General features: G+C 38.1%; 1 protein-coding gene across 2 annotated transcripts in view; it reads left to right on the plus strand.

Moving 5' to 3' along the window:
• kcnip4 (Kv channel interacting protein 4) overlaps positions 1-14285 on the plus strand; it is a 140038-nt gene that overhangs the window by 35014 nt on the left and 90739 nt on the right. The window contains exon 1 of one of the 2 annotated variants that reach the window (XM_017414308.3): positions 6145-6689. The exons of the other annotated variant lie outside the window; for it this stretch is intronic. Coding sequence (XP_017269797.1) covers positions 6605-6689 — 85 coding nt within the window. The 5' untranslated portion in view covers positions 6145-6604. Of the gene's footprint in view, positions 1-6144; positions 6690-14285 lie in introns of those variants that run through there. 2 annotated transcript variants of the gene reach the window in all.

The raw sequence follows: 14285 nt of genomic DNA on the forward strand, positions 1-14285 counted from the left end.
GAATGACATCCCAATGTCAGTGCTGTAGATCCTGGTGGTGTGGATCAGTGAGTCGATGTCTCGCTCACTCTTGGCATACAGCTTGATGTCATCCATGTAGAGGAGGTGACTGATGGTGGCCCCATTCTTGAGTCGGTATCTGTAGCCAGTCTTGTTGATATATATATATATATATATATATATATATATATATATATATAATTTGGTACAATAGTAGTTCTCCCCTATTTTGTTCAAGCTTATGGTGGAAGGATTGTAAGGCACTGTAAGTATTTATCACTGCTCTCAACCTGGAGTGTCGACCAGAACACCACTTAGGCCAGGATTCAGTTCAGGACAAGATTCTAGGCTGGGGTGCAGCAAGCAGAATAATGAAGACACAAGGCAGACTCTGTTTAACTGCTCTGTATTTCAACTTAGGTGATGACAGCTTACAGATCTCTGATTCAGCGGAATATGGATGAGCAAGTGGGAGGCATAGGTTTGAGCAGGTATATATATTTGTTTGTGTGTGTTTGTGTGTGTGTGTGTGTGTGTGTGGTTTCCCTATAAAAGAAAACAAAATACAGAGAAGAAAGTCAAGGTGTCCGATTATTAATATTCAGAATTAGAGCAGGTTCACTCTGCAGGTGACTAATAACCATGCTTCTCTACTAGTCAGTGAATGAACATTCAGCACAATGGTTCACATAACACACCTGTAGAAGTTAGCTCTGACTTAGCAACAGGTGAAAATAACAGCAAATGAATAACATCTAATTGCACATTTAACTCCGTAAACACCCAAAATATCACAACTTACTTGTCAATGACGAACATATATGAGGAGAACAAACGTAAAACGCTGAGAAAATCACAACCGCATGTTAGAACTGTAGTCCTGCTCCCAAAATTTGCTCCCAAGAAGTCAGCAACGTTATAATAACGCTGGATACGGTAATGTGATGACATCATCGCTGCCCTAAACTACAGTGTCCTTTAAGGGACTAAAAGGGCGCTGAACATGAAATCACGAAAGATAAGCGTTAGTACTTAACACTAAACCTCAAAATGCTTATAACTTAGGCAACATTAAAGGTCTTTTACACATCCCCGTTTCAGGTTTTCTCCAGGTACTGTGGCTCCTCCCACAGTCTTGAGATGAATTAGTAACTCTAAATTAGTCATAGGTGTGTATTACCTCATTAACTGCTAGAGCTAAACCTCAGCTACTTGAACAGGAACAAGTAGGTGAAGAAAATGGATGACTTATTGTTAAGAAATGTCAGATGGCTTGGTCTTCAGTGTAATTAACCACAGACACATTTGTAGGTAACCATGTCATGTAAAGTTAATTACAAAATAAGTGGCATTTAAAGCATTTTTTAAATTTATTTAACCTCTCAAACCTGTTAACAAAAAATACAATTGTGGGGCTCCTAAAACACAAGAAAATTTAATATATATTAAACACTATTCTCATGTGGATGTCCATGACCTCTTTCTTTAAACTGAGGTTCAGAGAGTTAACTACTGTACAGCAGGTAAGATATTAGGCGTCCGTAACCTTTCCACAGAACCCTGCTTCTGAAAATCTGAACTCTCTCTTTATGGTCAGTTGGCATGTTTGGTGACAAGCTGCTCTCCGCTACGTTTTCAGGGAACCCAGCTGCTGTCACACAGTAAGGAAAACAAAACTCTTGTGGTAATGGTGGCTCTCACCGCCAGGCTCCGTCAGTCAGTGTTTTCACACCAGATCGATAAATGTCAGCTTCTCTCTGAGTGGAGCCCATTTCATGTTGGTCCACTCACCGAGTGGAAAACACAAACAACTTCAGGTTTCATCAAAGTCTTGAGAAAAAAGGAAAGTGTCTTTGAGAGTTTCTTTACCAAACAACAGAAAAAAATCATAAATACATTTTTGGGGAGAAAATTACATTCCCCTTTAAACTTTGTTGTTTTTAAGATTTGATTTAGACTAAAAAAAAACATTTTTTAAAAACTTATTCCCCTTGACTGAGCTACTAGAAGCCTGTGAAAATATGCTGTTCAGCTTTGATTCGAGATAATTATTTGCAGAAAGACATAAAATGAGTCCACTCTTCATCGAGCCTGATGGGTAGATGATTCTGAGTTCATGTTGCCATTACTTCAGCAAGTTGGCTATAGCTCAGTAACTATACTGGAGTGAACGTGATTATCTTAAACTGGAAATGATGAGATATTTGAAAAGAAGCCTGAAGGCTGCATATATGGTACCATAAACGGAAGAGTCAGCGAGTTTCTTTCAATCTTTATTAGAGTTTAGTGGATCAGAAATTGAAAAAGAGATAACACTGACTCATGATCAGTGGAAAACATCAATACTGAATAAATGTTTGTTGATTTAATGCTTTTAAGCAAACTACATTCAAAAGTTCAGTGTTTTTATTTATTTTGTAGATACCTATTTTATTTTAAACCTACTTAAATATCCCTTTACGTATCTTCTTGTTTCATAGTTTTCATATCACTTCTTGAGTTAACCCTGCTCATTAAGACCAAGAAGATTCATGTGAAGTTTCCCAAACTTTATAAGGACTTGGAAGGATATGATTTGTTCCACACTTCACACTTAATGGGGGGAGGGGATGAAAAGTGCTTGAGAATGATTTATGGGTGACTTTTAGGCTTGGAAAAGTAACCAACATATTTATAGTTTAAGTACCGTGTTTGCCAGGGACGTGGCATACCTGAATGGTGTGTTTTAGTCAGTGCATGTTTGCCACTGGCCATCTGTTCAGCTCCGAAACAGTGGCAAAAACTCGCTGAACTCATTTTGTCATGCACACATTTTGTGTGTTTTCATTGTGTGACCTAAAAAATGCTTCACCGGCGCGTCCCCATGGAAATTACAGAGACTTCTGGGGGCATGTTTGTTTAACGGAAACATGGATAGAAATGGAGACCAGGGACTGTGTGACAGGTGATGACAAATGCTGAAATTAAGGTTTCTACCTGAGGCTAATAGGGTGGGTTAGGTCTGCAAAGTATCAAACACAGGCGAGATTAAATTTAATACCAGGTACTCCACTTTTAGAGCCATCTTGAAACCAAATATAAACATCCAAAAGTGTAAAGAACAGATTAAAGACATCTATCTTTACCTAGAGTTGAAACTGTGAGGAGATTTGGCTTAAAAATCACAGTAGAAACATTGAAGTGGCATTACTTTTCAATGCCAAGATGTTGTTTTATGTTTATCTAAGAAAACAAACTCCTAAAATCTTATTTCTGTGTAGTCTCTTGAACGAAATGTAGACTTTAGTGTAATTTTTAGTGCTTTTTGAGGTTTGGTAATAAGATTAAATCAGCAGATTCTAAATGGACAGAACCTGACTTTCTTTAAAAAATATCTCCCAAAATTGTGTGCTGGATCAACTTATCAGTATGTTAACCTGCAAATCACAAATAACTAAAAGCCTAGTATTCAAAGCAGGAATGCATATCACCGGTCTCCTTTCAAGCTAGAGTTTACAACTGAGATCACCTTATGTTGAGAAATGAAGGTACAGCTGTTTTCGGTTAGAAACGAACATTATGTGTGATAATACTGTGATATCTCGTGCTCAGCGTGTGTGTTGGTAATAACTAATAATACAACCACACCAAACTTTAGTTCAGTATCTAAGTTCAACTGTTTGGCAGCCATCTTGACCTGGTTTAAGTTCAAAGTTGATCAGTTGTAGAGGTTCAGCCAATTATTGCTTTCTGAGCGTTTCAATAAAACCAGAGGTTGACTCAAGTAGTTATTGGCACAGTTTTAAGAAAATGATCTTAATGACTGTCAGCTATTTCCACAAAAAAATCTTGCAGAAAATCTGTTAAACTGACCAAGTTGTAGCCTTTTTTGTTGATTAACTGTGGCAACCACCTTGAATTGAGAAAATTGCAAAAGTGAAACATTTGGTTCTGAAAATTAATATTTTTTGCAAGTTTCATTAAATTAATTTAGTGGCTCTAAAAAATATTTGATATGATATGCTGACAGACGGACACAGTCAATAACATTATGACCTATGCGGTAATCAACAATTTTTTGTATGCAGTCTCGAGACAGATTTTTTTTCTAACCAAGTTTTTGGCACCAGTGTCAGACCAATAAAACAAATGAGAGCATAAGTTTGGACATATGGTTTGATCAACTAATCAGTTCTGGGGTTGTGACAGGCCCGTATTGCAACTGGGGATTGGTAAAATTCATTGAAAAAAGACAGTTTTGCTTGTTTTACTTTCAGTGTCCACTGTTGTCTGTGAAAGCAGACCATTTCTCTCCACAGGTACCGTAGTAAATTATTCACCCAATCGAGACATACTACCTCACTGTGACCCACTAAGATGTTTCACACATTATTTAAACTCCTTGAAATCTTTATTTGTCTCCAAGTGCACATTTTTAATTTAAAATTGAAATAAGTGATTTGAAGCTAACATAAATCAAAAGAAAGTCATAAAAGGTGCTTGTTTTCAGTCTCTCATTTAAATTTTTTTTAAATTAATAATAAAAGATAGAAAAGAGAGGTTTTTTGGCATTTTCCGTGATCTCTCGAAAGTGTGATTTATCAAGCGCCAAACAAAGGAACGCGAAGAAGGCAGTAAATGGCAAATACAGATAATGTGAGCGTGAAATGTTTCAAATTCTTCAGCTTCCCAAAGGACAGGAAAGTTTTATGGATGTGGTTAGTTTACTTTCTGATGAAAAGTACAACCCAAAGTCTGGTGATTGACTGCACAGTTAACATTTTGAAGCGGACCACCTGAAATGCAAACCTTCAATAGACGAACCACCGCCTGTCGGACCAGCATCAGCTGCCTCACGCTGTCAGACCAGAACTCTCCTTCTCCCGCTGTCTCCATCATCGGCTCCTTCCTGCTGTCGGACCAGCACCGGCTGTCTCCTACTGTCTGGATGGGAATCTCCTTGAAGACTGTGTGAAATCATCGTAATCATCGTAAAGCTTGGGGGTTCCCCTTGTGAAATGTTGGGCTAGGGTTCCTGACAGCATCACTTCAGACCCCCCCCCCCAAAAAAAAAAGAAAGTGGTACTGTTTGTTAACATGAGTACCAGTGTGTATACAGAGTCCTAGAGCAGTCTGTCACAGCTGGCTGCGGCACCTTCTACGTCACCGACCAAGGAGGTAACACCGCCCACACAATCACGCCACTTTGGGATTTTGACAAAAAAAATGCTAGAAAGAAGTCATTAACATTTTAAATCAGAGAAATTGACCACTGGAGTGTTTTATGATCGTGTTTAACTAAAGTAAAAAGGAATTTTCATGTTTTTCTATTATTTCATTTCACCTTTTTTTTTTTCATTCTAATCCTGTCTGTTGAAGCAACGCCTTGCTTTTCGTTCCTGTCTGGAAAAAAGTGTGCAGCTTAAACGCACCAACACAAACTCCAAGGTCAGAGTCTGCAGCGTCTCTGTGCACTGAAATAGAACAGCCTCTCCGACTGGTGACCTGTTAAGTTTTAGCCCCGTTTCAGAGTACTTCGAAGCTCAAAACATCTCTCACCTGAACCTGTTACCTTGATGGACACGTGATCATAAGATAATCCGACTATCAATGTTTTCTTTAGCGAAGCCGGTGCAGAAGCTGTTAAGATCTTGACTTAATAGTAACCCTTTTAGATGGGAGCGCATGGCATTGATAGATGAGAGCAATTGAGCTACAGTGCAGGCTAATTAGTGGCAATGATGATGCACTCGGCTGGTCTTAATGTCATTACAGACATGAGGCGTCGCCTGTCTGTCATTGTTAATGTCTACCTTTTATGTTTTAAGGTAGGAAATCTCACGTCTCTGGAATTTAATGTTCATAGTGTATTTGACACACTCTTACCCTTTGAGTCCCAAGAGTCCAGCTTCCTGTCGATTGCTGTCAGTCATTGAAAAAAAATGGTCAGTCACACATTACACAATTGGGTCATAATGTTTTGTCACCACTGATTCACTGAGGTGGTCACCTTCTCCTTAATTCTCCTTTATGTCTTTTCTCCTCCTTGCTCTGTCTCTCCTCTTCTTCTCCTCCTCCTTTTCTGCTTGGGCCAATCAGGCCCCGCCTCCATGGCAACCGTCAGCAAGGGTAAAACATCCACAGATGGTGTGGAGTAGAGCGAGCAGCAGGCGCACTACGAGATCCAGTGTGGGAGTGTGTGTTTGTTTGCGAGGGACAGGAGAGGGAGAGATCCAACAGGGTAGTCTCTCGTAGCACAGAAGAAGTGTTTGGACTGAGGAGTTGCAGGAAAAGTGACGAGGAGGGGTGTGAGGCAGGTGGGGAAAAAAAGAAAACGAAAAGTCCCCTTTAACGTAAACAGCTGGGAAACGGATATTAATGACCTAACAAAAGACCGCACAACGTCCCCCGTGGAGCAACAGAGGCCGTCCACTCACTGATGAGCATCACTCCACGAGGGCCACGCCGACACACCCAGAAGCCTGGAGGAGACGAGACAACACCTGCCCCTTTCTGTGGCGCTCCACCGAACTAAGTTTTCCCCCTGGATTTTTAACTTTTATAACTTTGAAGTCTTGCTTTTTGCGCTGACACCTCCAAGAATCCCCCTCCCCCAGGAGCAAAGATGAGCTGCAGGAAAAGGTGCAAGCGTGGGATCTTCAGATTCGCACAGTACCTGTTCAGACTCATCACAGGCACTCTGAACACCGGTAAGACTTTAAGAGTCGGTGTTGGCATTCACTGTGATTTATTTCTTTCTTTTTTTAACCTGATGATGTTCTTAACCAAATTCTCTTCTTGGCTTGAACACATGTAACAATATTTAAACACACCCTCTTGGCAACTGTGAGGACTTAGTTGGTTTTATTCATGACATCTGTGTACAACTGTGTAAACAAGATGAAATGTAAATGTCTAAAATGAAGTTAACAGTGGAAATATTAATATTCCAAACATTTTATGTACCTAAGAATTTGACTCAGTCGGATAGTTAAGGTTTTAGACTTTCAGGAACCTGAAATGTGCAGAACTTCAGTTTTTTTGTTTTTTTTTAATCAGTTTTATGCATTTTCTCAAATAGTCAGTGGCTCAAACATCAGCAGGTCTGCTGTAGCTGTATCCATCTGAAATCCCATCTTAAGAAAAAAGTTTAACACATTGTTCCTCATCATTTATCCCTGTGCTGGTATCATGCAGCAAAGTGCAAGAGATTCAATTTTGTTATGAGCTTTTCGAATAAGACGGACAGAGAATCAGTGGATTTAACAAGATTAAAATGTGGATTATAAAGGATTACCAACAGATTACCTTTTCAAGGTTTCAATGAGCATCTAAAGGTTAGCAGCAGGAGCGTTCAGTGGTTTTTACACAATATGCAGCGTTGTTCAGTTCTGTAATCTAGAATATGCTTCGTCCTGGACTTTTAAGTGAACTTCTTTACTGTACTGGTGGCTACAAAGAGGACAGCACAGTCACTCTTAACATGTGTGTGTTCCGTTTTCTTACATTAGCTGAACTGTTAAGTGGTTAATTGTTGTACTTCACCATGCACAGCCTCGTAGAGTGTTGTTGACGTTAGAACAAAACAACGCGCTTTAGAATGGATAAGATTTAGCCTGTTTTTACAACCAGAAGCTTCCCGCATTTGTGTTTCAGTCCCACTCGTTGAAGAATTAAATGGAGAAAATTTCAAGTGGTAGTTCAAGTCTTTTGAAATGAGGTCCTGTAGAAAGATTGAGAACCATTATGCTTACCTGTTACAGATTTTTCTTTAAATGACAACAGCTTTAAACTGTCGTGAGTTGCTCTGTTTTTTTTTTGCAAGTTGAACTCAAATGCAAATCATCCCTCCGTCTCTTCCTTCTTGAGGGTCAATAAAGTCTTTGCTGGCCTCGTCCACGTGAGAGATGTTTTAGTCACATGCATGGTGTAAATTGGAGATTGGATCCAAACCTAGATTCTATATGGAGTAAACTAAACAACCAAGTCCAGAACAACCCTTGACAGAGGGGACAGAGTGATTTGCATGCGAGTTCAGCTTGCATAAACAAAGCAACTCGCTACGGTGTAAAAGCTTGGAACGCTACACATTTCAGTTAGAATTTAGAAAGCTCCTTGGATCAGAAATGAAACTTCTTTTTAAAAACAAGAAAAGAAGCCCAATCCAATAAGAGAAAAAAAAAAACAAACCTCAGATTTTGCCATGTCCCGAATGACTATCAGTTTTATGCTACTAATTTACATGAAATTCTATTATTTGCAAGCAAGAAGATATGGCTGCTAGCTGTAGCACTTCCAGTGCAGACTGGGGTACTTCCAGCAAGAATATCTGTTGCTGTGTACTGTGAAAATGACAGCAACATAAAGGTTTATAAAATGGTCTTCACAGGTAATGCAATGACATTTTTGAGACTGGAGACAGCAGCATTTAACTTTGGCCTTGGTCCTGCTTCAATTAGACATGAGCTTGTCAATCTGGTCATAATAAACTCTATTTTTTCAAACTGAGATAGTTCAAAGAGCTACCTATAGCAGGTATGTTATTTGTTCACAAACATTAAGCAAAACCATGCTCCGAACCTTCCCTTTAGGCTGCTTTGCATCACCATGGCCTGTTTTTTTTCAGTCTTCTTGACCTTAGAGAATTTGTGAACAAGTGAGGAGGATGAAGAGCAGCCTCATCAGTGGACTGTGCTATTAAAGGAGTTCATGACTTCATCTTTCCAGTCGCATCACTCATATAGGCTTGTGGGTATTAACAAGCTTTAAGAAACCAGTATTTGCTCATAAATAGTTTTTATAGCCACTAGCAAGTCATTTAGATCAGATTGAAATCCCCATTGTGCGATTAAATGATTCGTGTGTGTGATTTGGAGTCATTTTTTTTTTGGAATGTCTTCAGAGTTGTGGTTAATAAAATGTAGAATTGCTTTGTACTGCTCTTGTGCAATATTGTGCTTGGTTGTCGGTTTCCATACTTATTAATTATTGATCATGTTAAATATGAGACCGGACTTCGTTTCCTTTGGGACGAACTCAGTTCAATATATGAGCTGGAAAAATATACTTTTACCGAGGGTTTGTATTTCCTCATAAGACAATCCAATATGTATCTAGTTTCATTGGGTGCAATGTGTTTAAGGGACAATACATTCTTATAAAACAATTTGGTTTGACGCAATGCAGTTTAATACAATTCCTAACAGATTTTAAAATGTAGACTTTCATTTTACAATTTAACGGGAAACGGGTTATTGCTATAAAAGTTACATTAATGACCTTTATAAAGATACTTAACAAAACAAATAAGTCCATACAAACAGAAACCTTGTCTTCAGAGGCATGTTGGTTGTACATTTAGCACATGTACATTATTGTGCAAGTCTTCAGTCTTTTTTTTTTTTCTAATTTCTTTCTTACAAAAAAAATTGTATCTTCTAAGAAGCTAGACTCTTTTGTAATATTTTCAAGTGGTTTTGATCAACAGTTGTACATACTTTCTAAAAGTCTTTCAAAGTTTTTCTTTAGCTTTTGCTGCTTTGTTTACTCGTCTTTGTAACCATGACAACATATTCTGCTTAAAATGGAGGAAAGTGGTCAAGTGTATGATAAAAGAAAAGTCAGGCCTAAAATATAAATAAATATAAAATGCTAAGTTCTAGCTATGTAGCTAACAAGTTACTAGTTACTATACCTAACTGATACTTTAGCCAGTCTTTAGCTCAAAATTCCACTTAAAATGGATTCTTTGTTGTTACATTTGGTTACATTGCATGTTACATGTTGACAGCAGTGGTTCATTGATTGAGTTTAGGAGCATTTTTATGCCTGAGTGGTTCATAGGTAAGAGGTAGGTGCTTTAGCAAACTAACATCTAAAAAAAAAGATCAGGTAGTCTCCTGAGAATGAGTGAAAAGCTGTTAGTCTAATGGAAAACTTAAAAAAACCCCTTCAAAACGACTGAGAAATTCATGATCGAGACCACTTTAGAAAGAAAAATACAGTAAAATCTGTCTTTTTAGAAGCAAAATACAAAGAAATGAGGAATGACTCAGGCTACATAGTAGTATTTATCCAACAATGACAAATTGATTTATTTAAACAGATATTTATTGATGCAGTTTTTATTGGAAAATTTAGAACTTTTAAGTAGCCAGCAGTTTTGAAGGCTTGCTTTTTTTTCTTATCTTTTATGTTCTAAAAGACTTTGAGAACAGACATTTACTATTTTTTAACATCTTAACTTGTTTTGTGTGGATGACGTCATCAAATGTTAGAACTCAACATTTACCTTTGGCACCTCCATGAAAAAGACATTACATGTATTTCGTTTTAAAGCCCATTACCTCTCATTTAGTAGACGTTTCCATTTGGACGGTTTTGTACATCTATAAACACATCATAATAACTTTTCTTTTCCTGAGTCTGAGGTGTTGATTAATATAAATGGAGTTTGACCAGAGAAGCACTGGCATGGCTGTGTTTGGGTGACCAGGGGATGACAATAATAGATGGAGTCAGTTAGCAGACCAGAGGATTTTAATTGCAGTGTTCACTGTCCTAGAACAGCCCAATCACTTCATTGATCTCTTAGTTCCCAAGGCCAGTATATACACAAAACATGGATTTTGTTGTACGGCCATGAATAAATTTAGTTTTTACAGGCTTTTAGAGAAAAAAAGGGAGTTAAAGGTATGTACAGCAGATATCCTGGCTCTGATATGAAGTCATGAAGAAAATTCATTCAAGAAGTAATTTATTGATCATAACAGACCTTGCATACTTAAAGAGGAACTGGTTAATAGAGACAGTAGACCAGCATTGGTATTCACAGCATCACTGCAGCACAGCAGGTCTTGAATTTTCTGAGTGTAGACAGAGGGGAGAGGAAAAAGGAGGGGAAACAAATTACAGACGAGCAAGTTCCTCAGATATAAATCCAAGCAGCACTGTCAGCACATATTTGGCCCTTTTGAAATGCAGAAAAAGTTACTGGCTGCACGCACCAAGGGAAATCTTCATCTCCTCCAACCTATGCAACATGATGTCAGTGACAGAGGAATCGGGGGGAGCGAGTCGTACACTGGAGGATCCATTAGGATCACGTAGATCTCCCAAAACTGGGCTATTTATGCTGCTGACTTATTTCTACTATTTGCTATAAAATCAATACTTTTTGGTTGAACAGTCAAATGCCTTAATACATTTTTTTTTCACAAAATATACCATTAGGCTTTTGGTCAGTATGATCTGTTTTGCAATCCATTCCTACATCATCACAGTTCATTTCCTCTCAGAGAGTCTGGCTGTCAGACGTCCCAACATCTGCAATGCATCATTCCTTTCCTCTCACCAGGGCAGACGTACAAGCTTGTAACTGATTTCAGGCACATTGTTTGACATCTCAGGACCTTTTATAGCTTCATCCTTTGGAGAATTATAGTTGTGAAGTTTGTTTTCACTGCACAACCAAAGCTTTGACGAGTCTCCACAGCCTGCATTGATCCGTTGATTTATTCAACCTGTTACCGCAGTTGTTTGGAGTTCAGCGCATCAGAATTAATTTGCTGGCTGTGTTCCTTATAATTAAACAATGCCGGAGAATTACAATGTTTATGAGCTTCCAAATGCTTCCATACTGGGTGCGGTGGCCTGCAGGAAATGCCAAACAAGCTTATTTTCCCTCAGCCTCTACTCAAGATGTTAAGTTTATTGCTAAATCAGCTCAATTGGATTTTGTTTGTCCAAATTCTGCTGCAGTGTTTGTTTGTTTTTTCCGTCCAAAATTGAGTGACAGCTGAGCTGTATAGCTTGTTGGCCTGATGGGCCTCATATGCTAGTGGGTATGCATAAATAGAATTTTGTACAAAGTTTTCTGGTGAAATTGTCCAACCTGTTTGAAAATCCATGATTATAGAGATTAGTTTGAAAAAAAATACACTTGTTTTATTTAACAGTCAACAAATTACTGATGGTGATTGACTTTGTTTCTACAGTGTGAAAAACAATCAGGCAAGTTTTGCTTTACCTTGCTTTAAGGTGTATAAAACAGATTACACCATTAGATCCTCCTTATTATTGCTGAAAAAAATCAAACTAAATAGAGATTATTTTATTTTATTGGTTAAAACACATTCTTGAAGGAATGCTTTTTTAATGCCACTTGTATACAAAGATCCGATGTGATCTATTAGTGTTTGGAGTATATGTTGGAGATTAAAGTTTTTAAACTGGAGTTGTTTTAAGATGACAGAAATCTGTTTTGGGGCTGGTGCTGCTCCGACCTCATTACCTCAACTCCCTCGGGAGAACTCCTGTCTGATATTCCAAACAAATAATGCTTTGAGCGATTCCTACCACAGGTAAGATATTGATCACTGATAACAGCTTGGCAGAACACCACTTCAAAAAAATCCAAACTATTCTTTTCAGACAGTTTGTGCTTCAGGGCAGCTTGGCTCAGGAGGAAGAGTGGTTGTCTGTCAATCAGAGGGTTGGTGGTCCCAGTCCAGCTTTCCCTGCTACATGCAGAAGTTTACTTGGGCAAGACTTGCTCTGATTTATGTATTTGTGTGTGTATGAGTGGGTCAATGCGACTTCTAGAGTAAAATTGATCAGAGTTGTCAGTAAGACTAAAAAAGCTCTATAAAAATGCAGTCTATTTGCCACTATGCCTTTTTACAGCTCCCCCCTACCTGCCTTCATCAGCCATTAAAATCTGCTGTATGTTGGATTTAATTTGATTTTGTTTGGTTTTTTGTTTACTTTTAAGTTTATGGATTCTATTGAGTATAGTTAAAAATATTAAAGGAGAAGTGGCTGCTTTCTGTGGTCTCAGTTGCTTGGCTTCCACTTGGATCTGGATCTACTTCAGACTCCCCAAAGTGATGGTCCCTATCAGATCGGTTCCTTATATGGTCATTGATTTGTGTCCAAGGTCTTTTGAACAATTTAACATGAAAAAATACACTAGAGTAACTATTTATTTTGGAAATATCATTAAACCTGAGTCCTTTTATCTTCTGCTTCAAATAAAATATAAAAAGTAGTTTGAGGCCTCCAGGAGAAAGTCTGTTCGTGTTGCCTTTGTGACCTGAGAGTTACTCATCCAGTCTATGGCCATAAAAAAGCATTCAGTCATTCCTCAGCTTGTACTTGCGAGCAAGTGTGTGGGCTCCTGCACAATAATGCGAGACCATTTCTTTGTTTCCCTCTCTTTGGTTTCCTGATGGCTATTAGCAGTTCATGTTCCACCTGTCCCACGAGAACAAGCCCGTTCAAAGCCCATAATCCCTGACCAAACACTGAATATTTGATACCTGCGAGCAGACTGGCTTGGCTTCATGTCAGCACAACATTGCCTTGAAACAACGAGCATTTTTTTCCACTTTATTTCTATGAGCTGATGTTTTCAGGTAGATTATTACTGGATTGCAAGTGCATACGGTTCAGATTTATCCAGAAAGAAGCCAACTTGGACTTCAAAGATTTGCATTAATGTAGAGAAAATTAATTACTTAGGTTTGGAGATTAACTGGTTGAATTTTAAATAATTTGTTTAAACATTTGCAACTTCTGCAAATCTAATCGAAACCATGATAGTTTTCAGCATATTTTATTATTCAGTTTTTGTTCATGGGCTTACTCAGAACTACTTATTTCAAACTGCCTTGAAGAAAAAGCACTTCCTTTTTAGTGCTGCACCATAAACCAGAGTATCTGTTTATACCTGAATCTCCCTCCCATCCTGTTTGAACAGCCCAAACAAAAACAGCTGGTAAACCATGTTGCATAATGTTTCCTTTCACACCAAACCTACTAATATCTGCTTGACTCAGCTAAAAAAAAACAAACAAACAAAAAACTTGGTTTATCATGATTTGAAGTTAAAAGCTTGCATTTATGTCATGCAAGAAGAAATTGCACTTTTACAAGTAATTTAGTTTGCCACAATGTGTTTGTGAAATAACTGTAAAACATTTCTGCTGCAAGTCTGGAACAATGCCTTTTAAATAGAACTTGAGGGAAACCCCTCCCCAACAAATTACTGATGACCAAATGGCCCTAATTAGTCTTTCCTTTTAACTTTGTAGGTTCTTAGTAATTGAAACATTTGTCAACAATATTATGCTAAAGTGCCATTATATTATATCTTATAAAAAGTTATTCTGACCTGTCTTTAAATCAATGACTATTCTTTAATAAGACAGAGCTGAAGCCATCAAACATTTTAATCTTTGAGTATTTTATCAGAGCCATTTGTGTCACCAAGAATTAGTTCGCCTATGGGACCCTTCCTTGCCTGC

Source organism: Kryptolebias marmoratus, linkage group LG7 (genome assembly GCF_001649575.2).
Source record: "Kryptolebias marmoratus isolate JLee-2015 linkage group LG7, ASM164957v2, whole genome shotgun sequence".
NCBI classification, from domain to species: Eukaryota; Metazoa; Chordata; class Actinopteri; order Cyprinodontiformes; family Rivulidae; genus Kryptolebias; species Kryptolebias marmoratus.